The sequence below is a fragment of the Ambystoma mexicanum genome, chromosome 4q (assembly GCF_040938575.1).
Source record: "Ambystoma mexicanum isolate Mex_15411 chromosome 4q, UKY_AmexF1_1, whole genome shotgun sequence".
In the NCBI taxonomy this organism is placed as follows: domain Eukaryota; kingdom Metazoa; phylum Chordata; class Amphibia; order Caudata; family Ambystomatidae; genus Ambystoma; species Ambystoma mexicanum.
Window position 1 is genome coordinate 306,123,762 of NC_090928.1, and position 15,371 is coordinate 306,139,132.

General features: G+C 49.2%; 1 protein-coding gene across 4 annotated transcripts in view; it reads left to right on the forward strand.

Annotated features, from left to right (window-relative positions):
• Positions 1-15,371, forward strand: part of TMEM181 (transmembrane protein 181) — an 875,876-nt gene that overhangs the window by 836,326 nt on the left and 24,179 nt on the right. For all 4 annotated transcript variants that reach the window (XM_069607878.1, XM_069607881.1, XM_069607880.1 and 1 more), the window contains 2 exons: positions 11,270-11,359; positions 14,584-14,650. In XM_069607878.1, the coding sequence (XP_069463979.1) occupies positions 11,270-11,359; positions 14,584-14,650 (157 nt within the window). The remainder of the gene's footprint in view (positions 1-11,269; positions 11,360-14,583; positions 14,651-15,371) is intronic.

Below are 15,371 nucleotides of genomic sequence, written 5' to 3' on the forward strand. Positions count from 1 at the left end.
GGCGATGGGCAGGAGCCTTTGGGGACACCAAAGGAGACAGGATGGGATCGGCTGATTGCGACCCGGTGAAGACCAAGGAGGTTCGATCACTCAGGAAGGATTTGATCCAGTCGACTGCTTTGGGAGAGAGGTTGAATAGGCCAGTGAGGTAGTGGCACAGGATATCATGGTCGACGAGATTATACGCTGCCGAAAGGCCAAGTAGAAGGAGGGTGGCAAGATCACCATGATCACAGATGTGGTCAGTTGGATCTTTAGATCAAGAAGGGTGGATTCCGTGCTGTCTTACACTGAAGCCTCATTGACGGGTACCAAGTAGGTTGTTGGTTTCTAGCTTAGTTTGGAGTTGTGAGTAGGCAGTGAGCCCAAGGATTTTCAAGAGAAAGGGTACAGTCGTGATGGGGCGGTAGTTTGTAGGAAGGGTGGGGTGTAGAGTTGTTTTTTTCAGGAGCGGTGTAACCCAATCTTCTTTGATAGATTTGGGAAGATTCCAAGTATTAAAGGAGGCATTAATGAATTTGGCGATAGTGGGGGCAAGGAGTCTGCACATAGCTCAGTGGGATTGTCTGGGCAGATATCACCTATGCAGTTGGAGGCTTTAAAGCATTGGATAGTGGAGATGACATCGGGCAGGGAGACTGGGAAGGTGGGGAAGGGTGTGGTAGTGGGCTGCGGTAGTGTTCGCATGTGAAAAGCAGAGATTTCTTTATGATGGTTTTGTCAGAGTTTTGAGGTTTTGTTAGCTAGGGCTGATTGTACAAGTGAGCACCAAGCTTTGTCTTAAGGGAAGCTGGTGGGATGGGGGAAGCGGGGGCTTTCAAGCTCCTTGAGGATCTTAAATAGTTTTCTTGTGTTGGAACTGATACGAGTTTGTAGATACCTTTAGTAGAAATAATAGCTTTTTTGTAGGTGGTGGCTGAGTAGGAGAATGTTTCTTTGTTGTGGGCGGTTGGGTTTCTTCTACAGAGATGTTATTTGGCCTGTTTTAGTTTACGGGGGGTGGTTGGCTCTTCAGTGAACCAGTTATGATGGGACTGTTTTTTACATGCAGTGGTTTTGAGGGTGGCATGATGGTCAAGGGCATTGAGAGAGGCATTATGAGCGTTAAGAATGACTTCAGGGTCTGTGCTGGAAAGCCCTGGCTCAAGGGAGGTTAAGATATTCGGTACCAGTATATCTTTAGTTTGCTGGTGTTCCTGGATGGGTGGGTGGGTATGGGTAGGTGGGCGGTTGGTGGGTTTAGAGGAGATGGGGGTTGTGGGGGTGATGGAGAATTGGATCACAGAGTGGTCAGTCCAGGGAACCGAGATAATTGAAGTGACTAGGGTTGGGATGTTTAGTGCTAGGATCCAGTCAAGGATGCGTCCTTTGGAGTGGGTCGGGGAAAGGACTGCTTGGGCCAGGATCATTTCAAGGAGAGTAGAGGCAAGGGCTGTAGATTTCAGGTCTGAGGGAGCTGTAGGTTGAAGTCGTACAGTAGCAGGAGCTTAGTGTTGGGTTTCAATAATGGGGTCATATGCAATGGTATTTCGGCCTCAGGGGAGCTGATGTTTGGTTGTCTGCAGAGTAGGAGGAGGTTGATAGTTTGGGTATGGGGTTCAATTTTAGCGAGTAGGAGTTCATAGCGTGGCAGGTGTGGGAGGGGGAAGGCTCTGATGGGGAGGGAGGCTTTAGTGGTGATGGCAACTCCTCCACTGGGGAGGCATATGTCTGTTCTAAGGATGGAGTAGCCAGGTGGGAGGGCAAGGGGTAGTGTGTGGCCTGCTGCATCGTGCTGCCAGGTGTGAGTGACAGCCAGCTGGTCAAGGTTATTGTCCAGTAGGAGGTAATGGATATCTGGTGCATGGGCACAAACAGAGGGTGCTTTGATAAGGGCGCATGTAAGGTGGTAGAGCCTGGTAGGGGTGGGGATGTGTGAGAGGAGAGGTTTGATGGCGGTTGTGGGCGATTGTATGTTGTGGTGGGAGATGGATAAGGTGTGATGTCAACTGTTAGTCTGAGTAGATAGTGTTCCGAGATCATGAATCTGGATCGGAGGTGGTGCATTCTGGAAATGCCTGTGCATGTATGCGAGGAGGGTGGGGGGGGTTGGGGTAACTGGGAGTGAGTATAGATGTGTTGGTGGGGTCTAGACAGTCTGGTACCGAGTCTAAGTAGTTGTGTGGCACCCAGGAAGGGTGCGAGAGCGTAATTAAACGCCAAGTGGGAGTGGTGAGCGGGGGCTGTGCGAATGTAGAGGGCATAGGGGGATGACTGATTGGTGCTAAGTATTTTGGGTGTTTGTGTGCAGGTAGATTTCTGGGAGGCTGGAGTGTTGTGCTGTGCCTGGTAATCTGGTATGCCAATCCATTTTAGGTTGGGAAGAGCGGGGTCAGGGGTTGAGTGGGGGTTTCGGGGAGTGTTGAACTGCAAGAGGCTGGGTGAGAAGTGATTGGGGTGGTGTTAGTCTGGTGGGTGCAGCAGAAGGTACGGCCTTCTTTGGTGGTGGGGATGAGGGGGTGATTACGAACACTATGGGGCAGGAGGTCAGAGTCCAGTGGATGTAGAATGTCGATGGGCATTGCTGCGCCCGATGAGGCGAGGAGTAGCTGGCAGCTTGTTACGTGTTCGTGGCAGGGGCTGAAGTAAGTCTAGCAACGGAATTGTGTGGAACAACATTAAGAAGCTTAGCACATATGTTTGTCGTTGAGGCTATGGCGGTAGATGGCATAGCAAATACAAAACTGTTTGAGGCTATAGTGCATTTAGCATTAGTGTCATACAGGATGGTAGTATGTACCGAAGTTCAGTACAGGCATGATTAGGATAGTGGGAGGATTAAGTAGCTTCAGGTAGTGCGTGGACAGCAGGCGGTTTAGCCCAGATATTTATGTCCACAGGTGGTACAGTGGAAATAGTTCGTTTCACATGGGCCAGTGCAGTGAGACGGGGCAGCTGGTGGTTTGGTCCGGATAAGAGCGGCTGTATGAGCACCATGCCCGGCGGGCCTGATACATTTGGGTTGATCATCACGGACGGGTGAGGTAGGAGACATGGTGTTGAAGGCAGAAGGCAACAGGGCTCCTTATGGGGTGGGTAGGTCTGTTGGGGGTGGATTGTGGTGTGGTGGCGAGATCATGGATGGTGGCGGCTTAGTGTTGGCTAAGTACTCGTTGCAGGGGTGCGTGCTAGAGCAGATGGCGGTGTATGGGAAGAGGGTAATGGGCATGTTGGGAGGCACAGTGCCTAAGAGGGTCCCGGGAGAGGGGTTGGTGGGCTGTGGGGGGGGGGTCTTGCAGTTGGGTGGGCAAGAATCTTGTGGGTGGTGGTAGGACAACGGCCATAGGGGGGGAGAGGGACGGGCGTTTAGGGGAGGAGGCTGAGATCCGCGCTATGGGATGTGTGAGCCACTACTTGTGGGCTAGGCATGGTTCTTCTTGGCGGGTGGTAAGTGTGGTCATGCAGGTAGTGACAATAGATGAGCAGGTGCACCTCTTACCTTGAGTCAAGTGTTTACTCCAGGTTGGGAGCTCAGAGGCTGTAGAGGGGACGACGGGAGACAAGGTGGCTAGAGGCAGTCCATAGTTCCTATGCAGTGCGGCAGCTGAGGCAGCCAGAGGATGACTAGGAAAGACCAGGGCTTTTGATCCGGCCTTTCGGTCTGGGGCCGACTTCGCTGTGCTTCCAGATTCGATGGATGCAGAGGCCAATCACTGTGTGCACTGGGGCCAGGTGTACCTCCATCAAAACAATAGATCTTTTTTTAGCACATTTATGAAATACAACCAGGGTAGCCATGCTTATCCCCAATTGCTCGGAGGGTGTCCTGGGCTTTCCAGATTCATATCCCATGATCTAACTTTCTAGATTACCTATGCGGAAACTCTACATGCCAGCATTATTTCCTGTAGCCCTCATCAGTAATGTCTTTAGTTTTGATCAAGTTTACATTCTGTTTACTGTCCCATGTCGAATGGAGGGAACTGAGATTATTGTAAAGCGGATTCAAGGAGGATCTGCATGCAAATACTGTACTATCTGTATTAGCGCACTGCATGCTCTCTGTGTACTGTTAGATAGTTGACATTGATCAAGGAGACCGGCCAGACTGGGGAATATGCGTGAAGATTTTTATTTTGCCAGTTCCGGCAACAATAGCAAGAATGTTTGGGTCTGAATAAAAATTAAGTCAGGATGGTTATTCTCCATGGTTGGTTAGTACTCTGGGACAACTTGACAAAAGAAAGTGACTCTCTTGGAAGTAGTTCTAGCAGAAGTAAGTGTTCAAACAAAGTTTCTCCCAGTTCTTAGTAAGCCCACCTAGGACCTCTCCCGGACAACCCTTTTAGTTTCTCGTTGTGTGTATCTGAGAAGTACCGGAACCCTTTCTCTGCAGTTCTCTGGCGCTGAGAACAGTTGAGGAGTAGGAGATTCCCAGAATTGGAGCCTCTGGTTGAAATCTGCATGGATCAGAGCCACAGGTTGACAGGAGGCTGCCCTATAGTTGATACAGGGTTGTCACTTTATCTCACACTGCCTCCCTCTCCCCAGGGTTCTGCTCCTCCAGCCACCTGCCCTAATCTATCTCTCCACTAATGTCTTGTTCCCCCAAAGTGTATTCATCTCTTTTGGTCACAGGTTCGATACCCTGGTCCGCGCTTGGAAACCTCTGGGTATTAAACGCGTTATAAATAACCTATCATATCATATCACTTCAACAAAATCTCACTCCATCCCCTTTACTCGATCCTTGTGGGGCGTCCCCCAACATGGCGACTATAGTGGAACCTTTGGCAGTAAAAAATTGAGCTTCCCCTTTAAATTTAGTGCAGCGTGCAGCCTCTGGTGTGGGAACATCCCGCCCTCCAGCACCTCACCTCAGTCCCTTTTTCCGTACGGATGGTGTTGGATCTGGAAGCCAGCGCAGAGACTTTTTTAGCTTTTGGCGTGCCCCTTGTTTGCTTTTTCGGTTCTTATTTCACTTCCCTTCAGTGCCTTGCTCCCTGCAGAGCATGTCGACCGCAGGAGGCTGCACGAGGTATGCCTCATGCGACTGTTCGTTTCCGACCCTGGACCCCCATGCCCTCTGTCTTGAGTGCTTGGCGCCTGACAACCTCTGGGACTCGTGTTCGGCCTGCAGCGCTCTTGGTCACAGGGCATTGAAGAATCGCTTGTTGCAGTGGAGGGAGCTCTTCCACACTTCTCCTCCTCCCCACCTTAAGGACTTCGTCTCCAGGACCTCTCGTCAAGACAAGGTAGGCACTCTGTTCAGCACGGCTCCACAGCACAGCGACTCCTTCCCAGAGGGTTCCCACGGATCAGGGTTCCTCAGATTCAGATTCTGGCAGGCCCAAATCCTCTAAGACTACCGGCTCCCAAGCCGAGTGGCCTGGGGGCTCTTCCGGGCGGTCCGTGGACAGACCTGAGGCCTTCCAGGCTACGGGCTCCCCAGTCGAGGGGCTCAGGTGCCCTACCAGGCTGTCCTTGGAAGGATAATCAGACTTGTCCTCTTCTACCCCAGGGGGTAAGGTATCATCAAATGCAATCTCCAAGAGTCTGAACTCTGCTAGATCCAGCACAGGCACAGGTGCCAAGGTCTCCCTGCCTACTGGAGCACGCTCTGTAGTCGTGAATCAATGAGGGCGTTATACTACCAGCCGGCTGAGGGCTTAGTGCCTACCAGAGGGATCTCTGAGGTAGACTCTTCTACTTTGGGTGCAAGACCCAAGCTGTATCTTCTCTTGTCTGAGGCCTCTCTTGGCTGAGGGTGTTCGTGCCCACTTAGCCAGGGCGGGCGCAAGGCTTAAATGGCAGAACGGCAGGTGCCTGAGCCTGCCAGGCAGGCCCCCATTTTAGAACCAGCTCGTAGCCTGCCAGTGCTTTTGCCCATCGACTGGGCTTTGCAGGCTGATCCCAGCCCCTTCCCTCTGGAAGCGGCAGAGGGATCCTACAGTGCAGATTTTGGGTCCCCTCAGGGCTACATCCAACCATCACAGCCGTACAGTTACACACACACACACACCAGGCACTTCAACGCTATGACAAGGGGCGGCGGTCCCGTGCCTCGGAAGGCCAGGCCCCTAGGGATCAGATGGCTTGTGAGGACTGCATGCATTCACCTCAGATGAAGGGGCTCCTGAAGGACATTGTGAAGGTCATCCCGCAGGTGGTGCTGCTTCGGCCCCCTCATCTGGGTAATCCTCCTGCCCACCCTGTCCCAGCCCCTCCTATGGGTCAGGCCCCACCGGTTGTTCTGACCCTTTCCTTCCTCTTCCTCCTGTAGCACAAACGCCTTCTTCCCCTCAACAGCTGTTAGACCCGTCCGCGGCTACGGACCTGACGGGTGGGGGGAGACTCTGCCAGCACCTGTGTTCCAGGGCCTGGATTCCCCTCAGTCTGTAAAAGAAAAGGGGGAGGGGGGGCGGTGACTATGACGCCCTGGACGATGAACCCTTGGCATCCGTTGAGGCCTTTCATGACTGCCTTCAAAGCCTGGTGGAGTTTTTGGAAGTTCCTCTCCCTGAGGAAGCCCCCCAGGAGTCAGGAGTGCTAGCAGGTCTTGGGCAAGATCACCACGATCCGGTCTGGCATTCCCCTCCAGAAGGATGTCCTGCAGATGGCCCGAAGGTCTGGGAGAGAAGCCAGAGGCCAACTCCCAGATGAAAAAGTAGTTGGACAGCAGGTTTAGGCTGACGGATGGGGAGCCAATCCTCCTGGCCTCCCACCTGCTACCCCGTTCCTCTGTGGTGGCTGCAGCCTATTATTCTAAACCATAATCTTCGTCTTCCTCCATGGGATCCGCTTCCAGTAGGCTCTCCAAGGAGGACAAGGTCCTTGTGTCCTTGGGGCGGGGGGGGGGGAAGCTGTTACTCAGTCTTGGGGTGCATCTGCAGCAGGCCAATGTGGATGCCCTCTTGGCTGCGGCTAATCAGCTGTGGCGCAAGCTCATGGAATTTCTGCCCGACCTCCCTTTGGACAAGCAAGCCTCCTTCAAGGTCGGTCTGGCAGAATCCCAGGCCATTGCGCAGGATCTCATGAAATCTTCGGTCACCCACATAGATACAGCCAGCAGAGGGCTGTGCCTTTGGGTCGAGATGAGAAGGGCGGCATGGATGCACACAAAGTTTTTATCTGATGTGCAGGAGAAATCCTGGATCTGCCCAATTAGAGCGTGGACCTTTTTCATTCATTCACTGATAATTCGCGAAGAAGAAAACCTCCACTCAAACCGCCAAGTCCTTGACCATCCTGACAATCCCAGGCCAGAAATCCTTCACTCCATCCCACTGTAAGACCGAGTTCAAACCCTGCGCTTTCTCAGGCTTCAAGGGGTTCAGAGACTGCAGTACACGGATGCCTGACGGGTCGCCTAGCGATAACAGAAGGAAGCAGCAGAGGACATTGTTGTTTTTTCTGCTCCCCCTTCTCTGCCCACACCTCCGACACCAAGAAACAGTGACGTCAAGGTCTGAGAACACAGCTCGACTGTGGGGGGTCGTTTAGCTCTGTTCCAGGACACCTGCAAGTGTCTATTCAGCAACCCATGGATCCTATCCGTAGTATCCACAGGCTTCAGTCTTCCTCTTCCTTTGCCTCTACCATCCTCTTTGTCAAATCGGGTCCCCGTCTCTTTTACAGGAGGTGCTTTCGCTCTTGGAGATGCAGGCAATAGAACTGGTGGTTCTTGTAGATAAGGGCTTCGTTTACTATTCCAAGATTTTTGCAGTACCCAAGAACAACCAGGCTGGCCTGAGGGTAGTCGTCCTGGACCTGTCATTTCTTCGCTGGAACGCTTCAAGCTGATTACTCCCCGCACATAGCAGAGTCTCTGTGTGCAGGGAACTGGATGTGTTCCCTGGATCTCAAGGATGCGTACCTATATATCAACCGCATCAGAAGTTTCTGCAGTTTACGATTGTCATGCTACTTCCAGTACAAAGTGCTGCCCTTCGGCCTGAACTCGGCCCCTTGTATCTTCACAAAGTTGATGTATGTAGTGGCAGGCTTTTTCTGCTTGGAGGGCCACCATCAATACCCTAATCTGAACGACTTGTTGGTGAGGGCTGGGACACCCAAAGGGGTGGTGCAATCCTGCCAGTGGCAGATACCCCTCATCAGCTGGGGTATTCCCTCAACCAGAGGAAATCAGTTATGCCCGTCTTACGAACTGGTCTTCCTAGGGGTGCATTGGAGCTCTACCGTTCAGCGGGTGTTCCCCACGCCCAAGAGGCTTATGTCCCTCCACAAGACGGTGGCGCACTTTCTGGCCAACTCGTCCACCTCCGCATGGTGGTTCCAGCACATTCGGGCCTGATGGCCTCCTGCGTGCTGACTGTACAGCACGCCCGTCTCAAGATGAGGTACCTCCAGTTTTACCTGGTTTCCAATTGGGACCAGGAGATGGGGTCTCAGTCGGACAGGATCCCAATACCACCGCTCCTTCTGCCCGATCTTTGCTGATGGATGGCAATGTTTCACTGGGAGCCCCCTTCACCTGAACGGCGCCTACCCTGTGGTGATGACTGACTCCTCCTATCTTTCTGGCTGAGGGGCTACTCTGGAGGGCTATGCGATTCATGGAGCATGGTCCAGGACGGAAGCCCTCCTACATATCAAGAAACAAATAGCACTATAGGGAGTAACAATCTGGGGTGTGCCCAGTCCTCAGTGATAACTCTATAGTCAGCCGCAGCAGAAGCAACACACGAGGTTCCCCTAGGCCTCCTTATAAGAATATTGTTAAAGAGGAAAAGTGTGTGTTGCAAAACAGCGCAGGAGACTCCCAGGTCAAAAGTTCAACATTAAACTTTTGACCTGGGAGTCTCCTGCGCTGTTTTGCAACAGACACTTTTCACCTACATATCATTAGGGCAGTGGGCCTGGCGCTCAAGGCATTTTTGCCCCTAATAAGGGACAAGTCGGTTCTGGTCAGGACTGACCATTCTATTACTGTTTTATGTGAACAAGCAGGGTGGCACCCGTTTCACTCTGCCCTTTGCATGGATGTGGTTTCGATCTAGGTATGGGCCCTTACAGAAGGGATTTGGATTTCGGCAGTCCACCTGCTGGGGAACATCAATGCAGAAGCGGATCAGCTGAGTCGCTTGGAGTTCAACACCTACAAGGGGTAGTTGCACAGCGACTCCTTGAGGCCCCTGTTCCTGCGTTGGGGTTTCACTGACCTGGATTTGTTGGCATTTCCCTTTAATGTCAAGTGCCCCCAGTTTGCCTCATGGGCAGGTCGGGGGTCACTGGGAGACACCTTCCAGATCTGTTGGCACGGCCACAGGTGTTATGCGTTCCTGCCTGCCCCTCTGCTCCAACTGACCCCTCCGCAAGTTCCAGGCCTCCGGGGATGCAGCCTTATCCTGGTAGCCTCCCACTGGCCTTAGAGACCCTGCTTTTCGGATCTACTGCAGTTGTGGTCCCGTCCATCTTCGATCTCCAGCAGGGGTTTCCGACACAGCAGGCCGGGCAGTGGAACATCTGGACCTGGCCAAACTGGCCCAGACGGTCTGGTTTCTGATCCGCGTACTGGCTTTTTGAGCACACCTGGCTCACTCTAGAGTTCAGGTGGATACTTGCTGCACGTGTTTGGCGGCCATTGCCCCTTACCAGAATTCCCCTCAGCATGTGTTTTCAGCAGCCAACCTGGTAGTTAAGGCCCACCTTAAGGAGTTGTCGAAGCTTTTTCCTCCGGTGCATAGGCATTATCCAGTCTGGGACATCAATGTGGTTCTTGCAGCTTTGCAACGCAAGCCTTTCAAGCCGATGGCCTCTGTGAACATCCGCTTGGTGGCGCTGAAAACCGTTTTATTGGTGGCCCTCACATCTGCGTGCAGGGTTAGCGAGCTGCAGGCATTGTCTTCGTGCAAGCCCTTCACTACATTTCACAATGACAAGGTCATCTTGCGTACTCGCCCAAACCTCTTGCCCAAGGTGGTCTCTCCGTTCCATCTGAATCAAGAGATCTGCCTGCCGGTGTTCTTCCTGAACCAGTCTGAGTCAGATAGGGCCCTACATCCCTTGGACCTCAAGAGGGTTATCAGGTTTTAACTCTCTTGGACGAAATCCTTCAGGAATTCCTAGGCATTGTTTGTTACTTTTGGGGGCTCCTCGCCGATTTCTCAGGCTTCCAAGACTTACATCGGCCATTGGATAGTTCAGGCCATTTCGGAGGCGTACACGGCCATGGCCAAACCTGTTCCTGAGGGGATTCATGCCCATGCAGTCAGAGCTAAGGGTAGGGCTGTTGCGTTTCAGAGGCATGCTTCTTGGGATATCCTCAGCTAGGTGGCTACTTGGGCCACGCTGTTGTCCTTCTGTAGGCACTACTCGCTGGACACCAGCTCCAGGCACGATTCAGAGTTTGCTCAGGTGGTTTCTTAAGAACCTTTTCGCTTCGTCCTAGATATGAGGCAGGTTGTCACAGCTCCACCCTATGTTCTTGTTCAGTGGATTCGCCCTCGAGGATGGAAGAAAGGGGACGGGACATGTGTAATTAAAATTACTCACCATAGTGACTAGAGTACTTCTAGTCCATAGTCCCATTTCTTCCATACGTTCCACCCACCTTCCCCTGCTAGTATGCCAAGGGAATATATGTACTAAATGTAGCCAGGTATCTAAGGGTCCTATGTGTTCAAAGGGGAATGAGGTGAGGCGCCGGAGGGCGGGGCTTCGGCAGGGCATTCTCACGTCCGAGGCCATGCCCCCACGTGCTATACTAAAATTAAGGGAGACGCTGAATTTTTTGCTTCCAATGGTTCTGGTAATGTCCACCAGGTTGGGGGACACCCCACAAAGATGGAGGAAAGGGGACTGACTATGAGGAGTACTCCAGTCAATAGGAGTTTTATATACCTGAAATTATGATGGCTTTTGAACATTTCTTTAAACACCAACTTCCACCAAAAGGTCTGACACCATCAGGGGCCCCTTTTGCTTAATTCATGGCTCCAGGACTCTGCCCAGAGCCCTCCCAAACAGGGAAAACATTACCAACGTTCAGTACGTTAGTTTATTTTAATTTTCTATGTTGCGGGTTGCAGAGATCTTTCCATCTTCGTCTAGGTCAGAATTCCTTTGCAGCTACATAAGAGTATTAAGAATGATCCTTTAACATGTTTTAAAACTATTTTTAACCAGACATCAGACTTTATTTTAAATGCAAGGGAATGCCACACATCTCTGAACATCGGGTAATAAATGCAGTAAGAAATGTTACAGAAGGGTTATATTTGAGTATGTTATAATAGCACACCATTGTTTCATCCTTAACGCTCATTACCTGCAGAATTTTTGTCCTTCTATGGGCTGTTGAACTTTTATCTCTACACTCTAGCCTTTGTTTATTCGCCATCAAAGAATGCTCTGTATGGTAAGTTAACTGTCCTTTTCTACCATGTTTGCATGGTACTGGATATTCTTCATTGCGCTATATTGAATCTGCAAAAATGCTGCCACCATGCTTTGTGATACTTTTTTCTGATACATTTCTAAACACTTGTAATGGGATTTATTAACATAAATGTGTGCAAAAAAATCAATCTTTTGATTAAGATGGCATTGTCTATATGTTCCCAGGTTTCCTATCCACCTTTTGTTGGACCTTTTTACCAGTCCCTATGTAACAGAACCAAAGGTCTTCTAGTCCCATGTGGGTACTGTTTGACACTTCCCTTCTTCTACAGTGTCAAATCTAACCTCATATTTGGCATTGGGTCTGCTATTGTTAATAAAACCTGCTTTTGAGCCCACAGACGAAGATCTGTTAAAGACCCTCTTTTTCAAAGAAGCTTTTCTAATGGCAGTTTCATTTATCAGGCGATGTAGAGAAGCAAACTTGGTTAACCATTCCTGTATGATTTTCCACAACAATGGTGGTGCTGCAAAGAAACCCTAAGTTCATACCCAGCACTGTCTTTCATTTGAATGAGTCCGTACATCTTACTATGGTCTAGAAAAATAGCAAGCAATAGCAGTTTTGTAGTATACTTTATCTAGAAAATCTATTTAGTTCTGTTCCATTCCAAGAGAATCTGTTTAGTTTTAATGATGTAGTTGTATAGAGCGCAAACCAAGCATACAAGGGTGCTGAAGCACTGAGCAAAAATTAATTCTTTTTAAAACTCATGGGGCGACGAAAATCTTAAGATGTGCAATATAGAAGATGTGAGCAAAAGCACAAAAAGGCAGTGGTCTTGGCTGCCCTATCAGTACACTCCTAGGCAAGGGGCATTTGTGTTAAAGTGGAACCATAGTTCTTGCAATAATGGAATACAGTGTTCCTAGATGTTAATAGTAATTTTTCTTCTGCCTACTTTCCAGAGGAAAAATAGATCCCAGATTTTTTAAACATGAAACATTAACAGTTAGGAACAACGTATTTTACTTTTTGTTAAACCTGAATGTGCCTTTTACTTGGGCAGGAGAAATGACAGCTAGATCTCATCACCAATACTGCAAGTCTTAACTGATAAAAAATTCGTTTTTTTTCTCTTACCTCCCATTCCAAAACATCCTCCTTGCCCTTCATGTACTCCGTTGTCTAGACTTTGTTACCCAGATTCCCGAACACCACATGCTTCTCTCCTGCTCCCCCTTCACCACGTCCATTCTTGCTGGCTATCCATGTGTAACCTGCCCATCTTCAAATGATGATCGTCAACTCTATTTAGGGACACCCATCCACTCCCACCCCTACTGGTCTGCTTCTGTCTCCTGGCACTCACCACCTGAAACTCTGTGCACTAGCACCTTTCCCATGTCTCCTGCTTTGTGCACATTCACATATTCACTGCTTCCTCCTTGTCCCCTATCTCCAGAACACGCAACCATCTGTAGACATCCTTGAAGTTCAACTCCTCCTCTCGTATGTGTCCTATATTATGCAGTGATTCCCCCTCCTTTACAAACAGTAATATCACTGCTACCACTAATGCGGATAGGTTGTATTCTCCCTGCGTACTCCTCCCTAGTCCCTTGTGTGTTCATATTCTTCCAATTTCTTGCCCTTCTTCCTCAAAGAAAATATTTGCTGGGTTATTGGCCATTTCACATTTCCTATTGTAAGTCACCCCAGTGAGGGACTGCCTTGACCACTGTTTTTATCGAAACCGTGTATTAAATAAAAATACAAAGTAGGGTTAGAGATTGGGAAATGGGGGGAGGAGATGGTTTGTTCACAAGAGGGGGAATGGGCTGTGGGTCGGGGCTTTTTTTTGTCAGACCTCAACCCTTTTGCTAAAGTGCATTACTGCCTTTGGCAATTGTAACAATTCAAACATTCACTCTGACACCCAACCTGACACCCAATAAATTCCTGCACATTTGTACTATATCCCTACACCTCCCGTCTATTCCCCTTATGCAAATGATTTTGAAACTGTTAGCTAAATACAACACACCTTGCCAGGAATATTGCATTTCTGCTGAACTTTTTTAACCTATGCATGACAATGTATGTAACCTGACTAAGTTAGTAACCACACCGCGTAAATGCCTAACCTTTGTCTGCAGTGCCTGTAACCTATGAAAGAAATGTAACCAACTTCGTAAGCACAAGCACCCAGATGCCTCTGGGTTAGGTGTGCTATATAAATGTTAAAATAAATATTTAAAAAATGTTGGGATCTTTCCTTAGACTGTGGTAAGCAGACCCTGAAAATGTGTAATCTTGATTGCCGGCAACCACATTTTTGTGGTCCAAGCAAGTGCCATGAGGTCTGCTCTCATGCTACCCTTGATTTCCTTGCCCACTGTTCATGAGATGTATGTAAGGAAAGTCCTCCAGGTGTTTGACTACATTTCCTAAAGCAGCGGTCACCCAAAATATTCTATCTATCTCTACCCTAGAGAGGGGCAGAACCTTATGTTTTTCTCCAGAGGCTAAATGAACCTCATCTGTGAATACTCCGCTGAATACTATTATCCAGTGTTCTGTTTTATTTCTCTGTTTAGGTGCAAAGGTTCCGCCCGTTGGAGTCTGCTTCAGCATTCTCTTGCCATTCCAAAAGAAAGAGCCAAGGGTACTAAGTTCTGAAAGCCCCAATAACATGTGACAAATCCCCATATGTCATCACGTCTCCCCTAGGTAGACCCCCTTCCCATGAGACCAGGGAGTAGAGGCTACTACCCGATACTCCCCCCTGGGGGTGGCACCCAGCGGGTAGATCTCATGGGGGTGGGGAGGGGGAGACACCCTATGGGATTAATGACGACTGTCCCGGGCGAATGCAGTATAGGCAGGAGCAGGCACCCTCACCCCACCCTGTACCCTGTCGACACATAAACATGTGCTGTATACAAATTATCAAGTGTGCTGGAACGAGGATGAGCAGGCAAACCAGGGGAGGCCCATAGTATGAGTACTGGGACCAATAAGAGACAGGTATACCTTATAGAAAGTGATCAGAATAATACTTGGATGAAGAGGAAGAGCAAAGAGTACTCCTAAGAACCACAATAGGCATTCAATCGTACACCGTCCACAAAAAGACCAAGCAACTGAAACGTACAAACTATTCATTTGCTTTTGCGCACTTTGAAAAGAAACCTCTTAATGTATTCATTTGTTCAATTGCATTCTTTTTTTCTATCTAGAGTCACAGTTGAAAGACAATCCTGCCTTCTCCATGCTGAACGATTCTGATGATGATGTAATATATGGGTAAGTAAAATTGATGTACAGATGTTCAATAAAACAAAGAAAAATATTTTATTTTCATTAGTATATATTTTTATAGTGCAAACCTAGATTGGGAGCAACCCGGATTGTACAGGTTGTAGAATTGGTAATGAAAATTTTACAAGCAAGCATTTCAAATAATAAGGATGGGGGTGTGCACAAGATAGCCAGAATCTAGGTTACTCCCAGGTGCTGTTGGTGGATCCAGGTTTTTGGTTCTTTCCTAAACATAAGGACATTTGGAGACGTCTGGATTGTCAGCGGGATGGAGTTCCAGAGGACCGGAGCTTAGCATCTGCAGGACTTTATATTTTTATCCTTGCTAGCAAGTCTAATTTCAAGTCTGGTGATTTTTCTTACTGTGAGATGACCCTGTGCCGGCCAATGTTTTTAGTTTGGCCTTCAAGTAGGCCGCCTACTGGCAGTGGCTGGCTTATAGGTGAGGCCAGCAGTTTTGAACCAGTGTTGCCCCCCTCAGCGCCATGATGCCCCAGTTGCTGAAGATTGCGCTCTATAAATGGTTTAACATAACATACCAGTGTTGCATTCTTGCATGTCAGGCTCCATCGTTGCTCTTGTTGGAAACTCCAGAGTTGTATCCTGAAATGGTTCAGAGCGAAGATATTGCTGGGGGAATGTTTAGGACTGGGTATTGAGTAGGTGGAACAGTATTGGGGCATTTAAATATTCCTTTGTCTCCTCC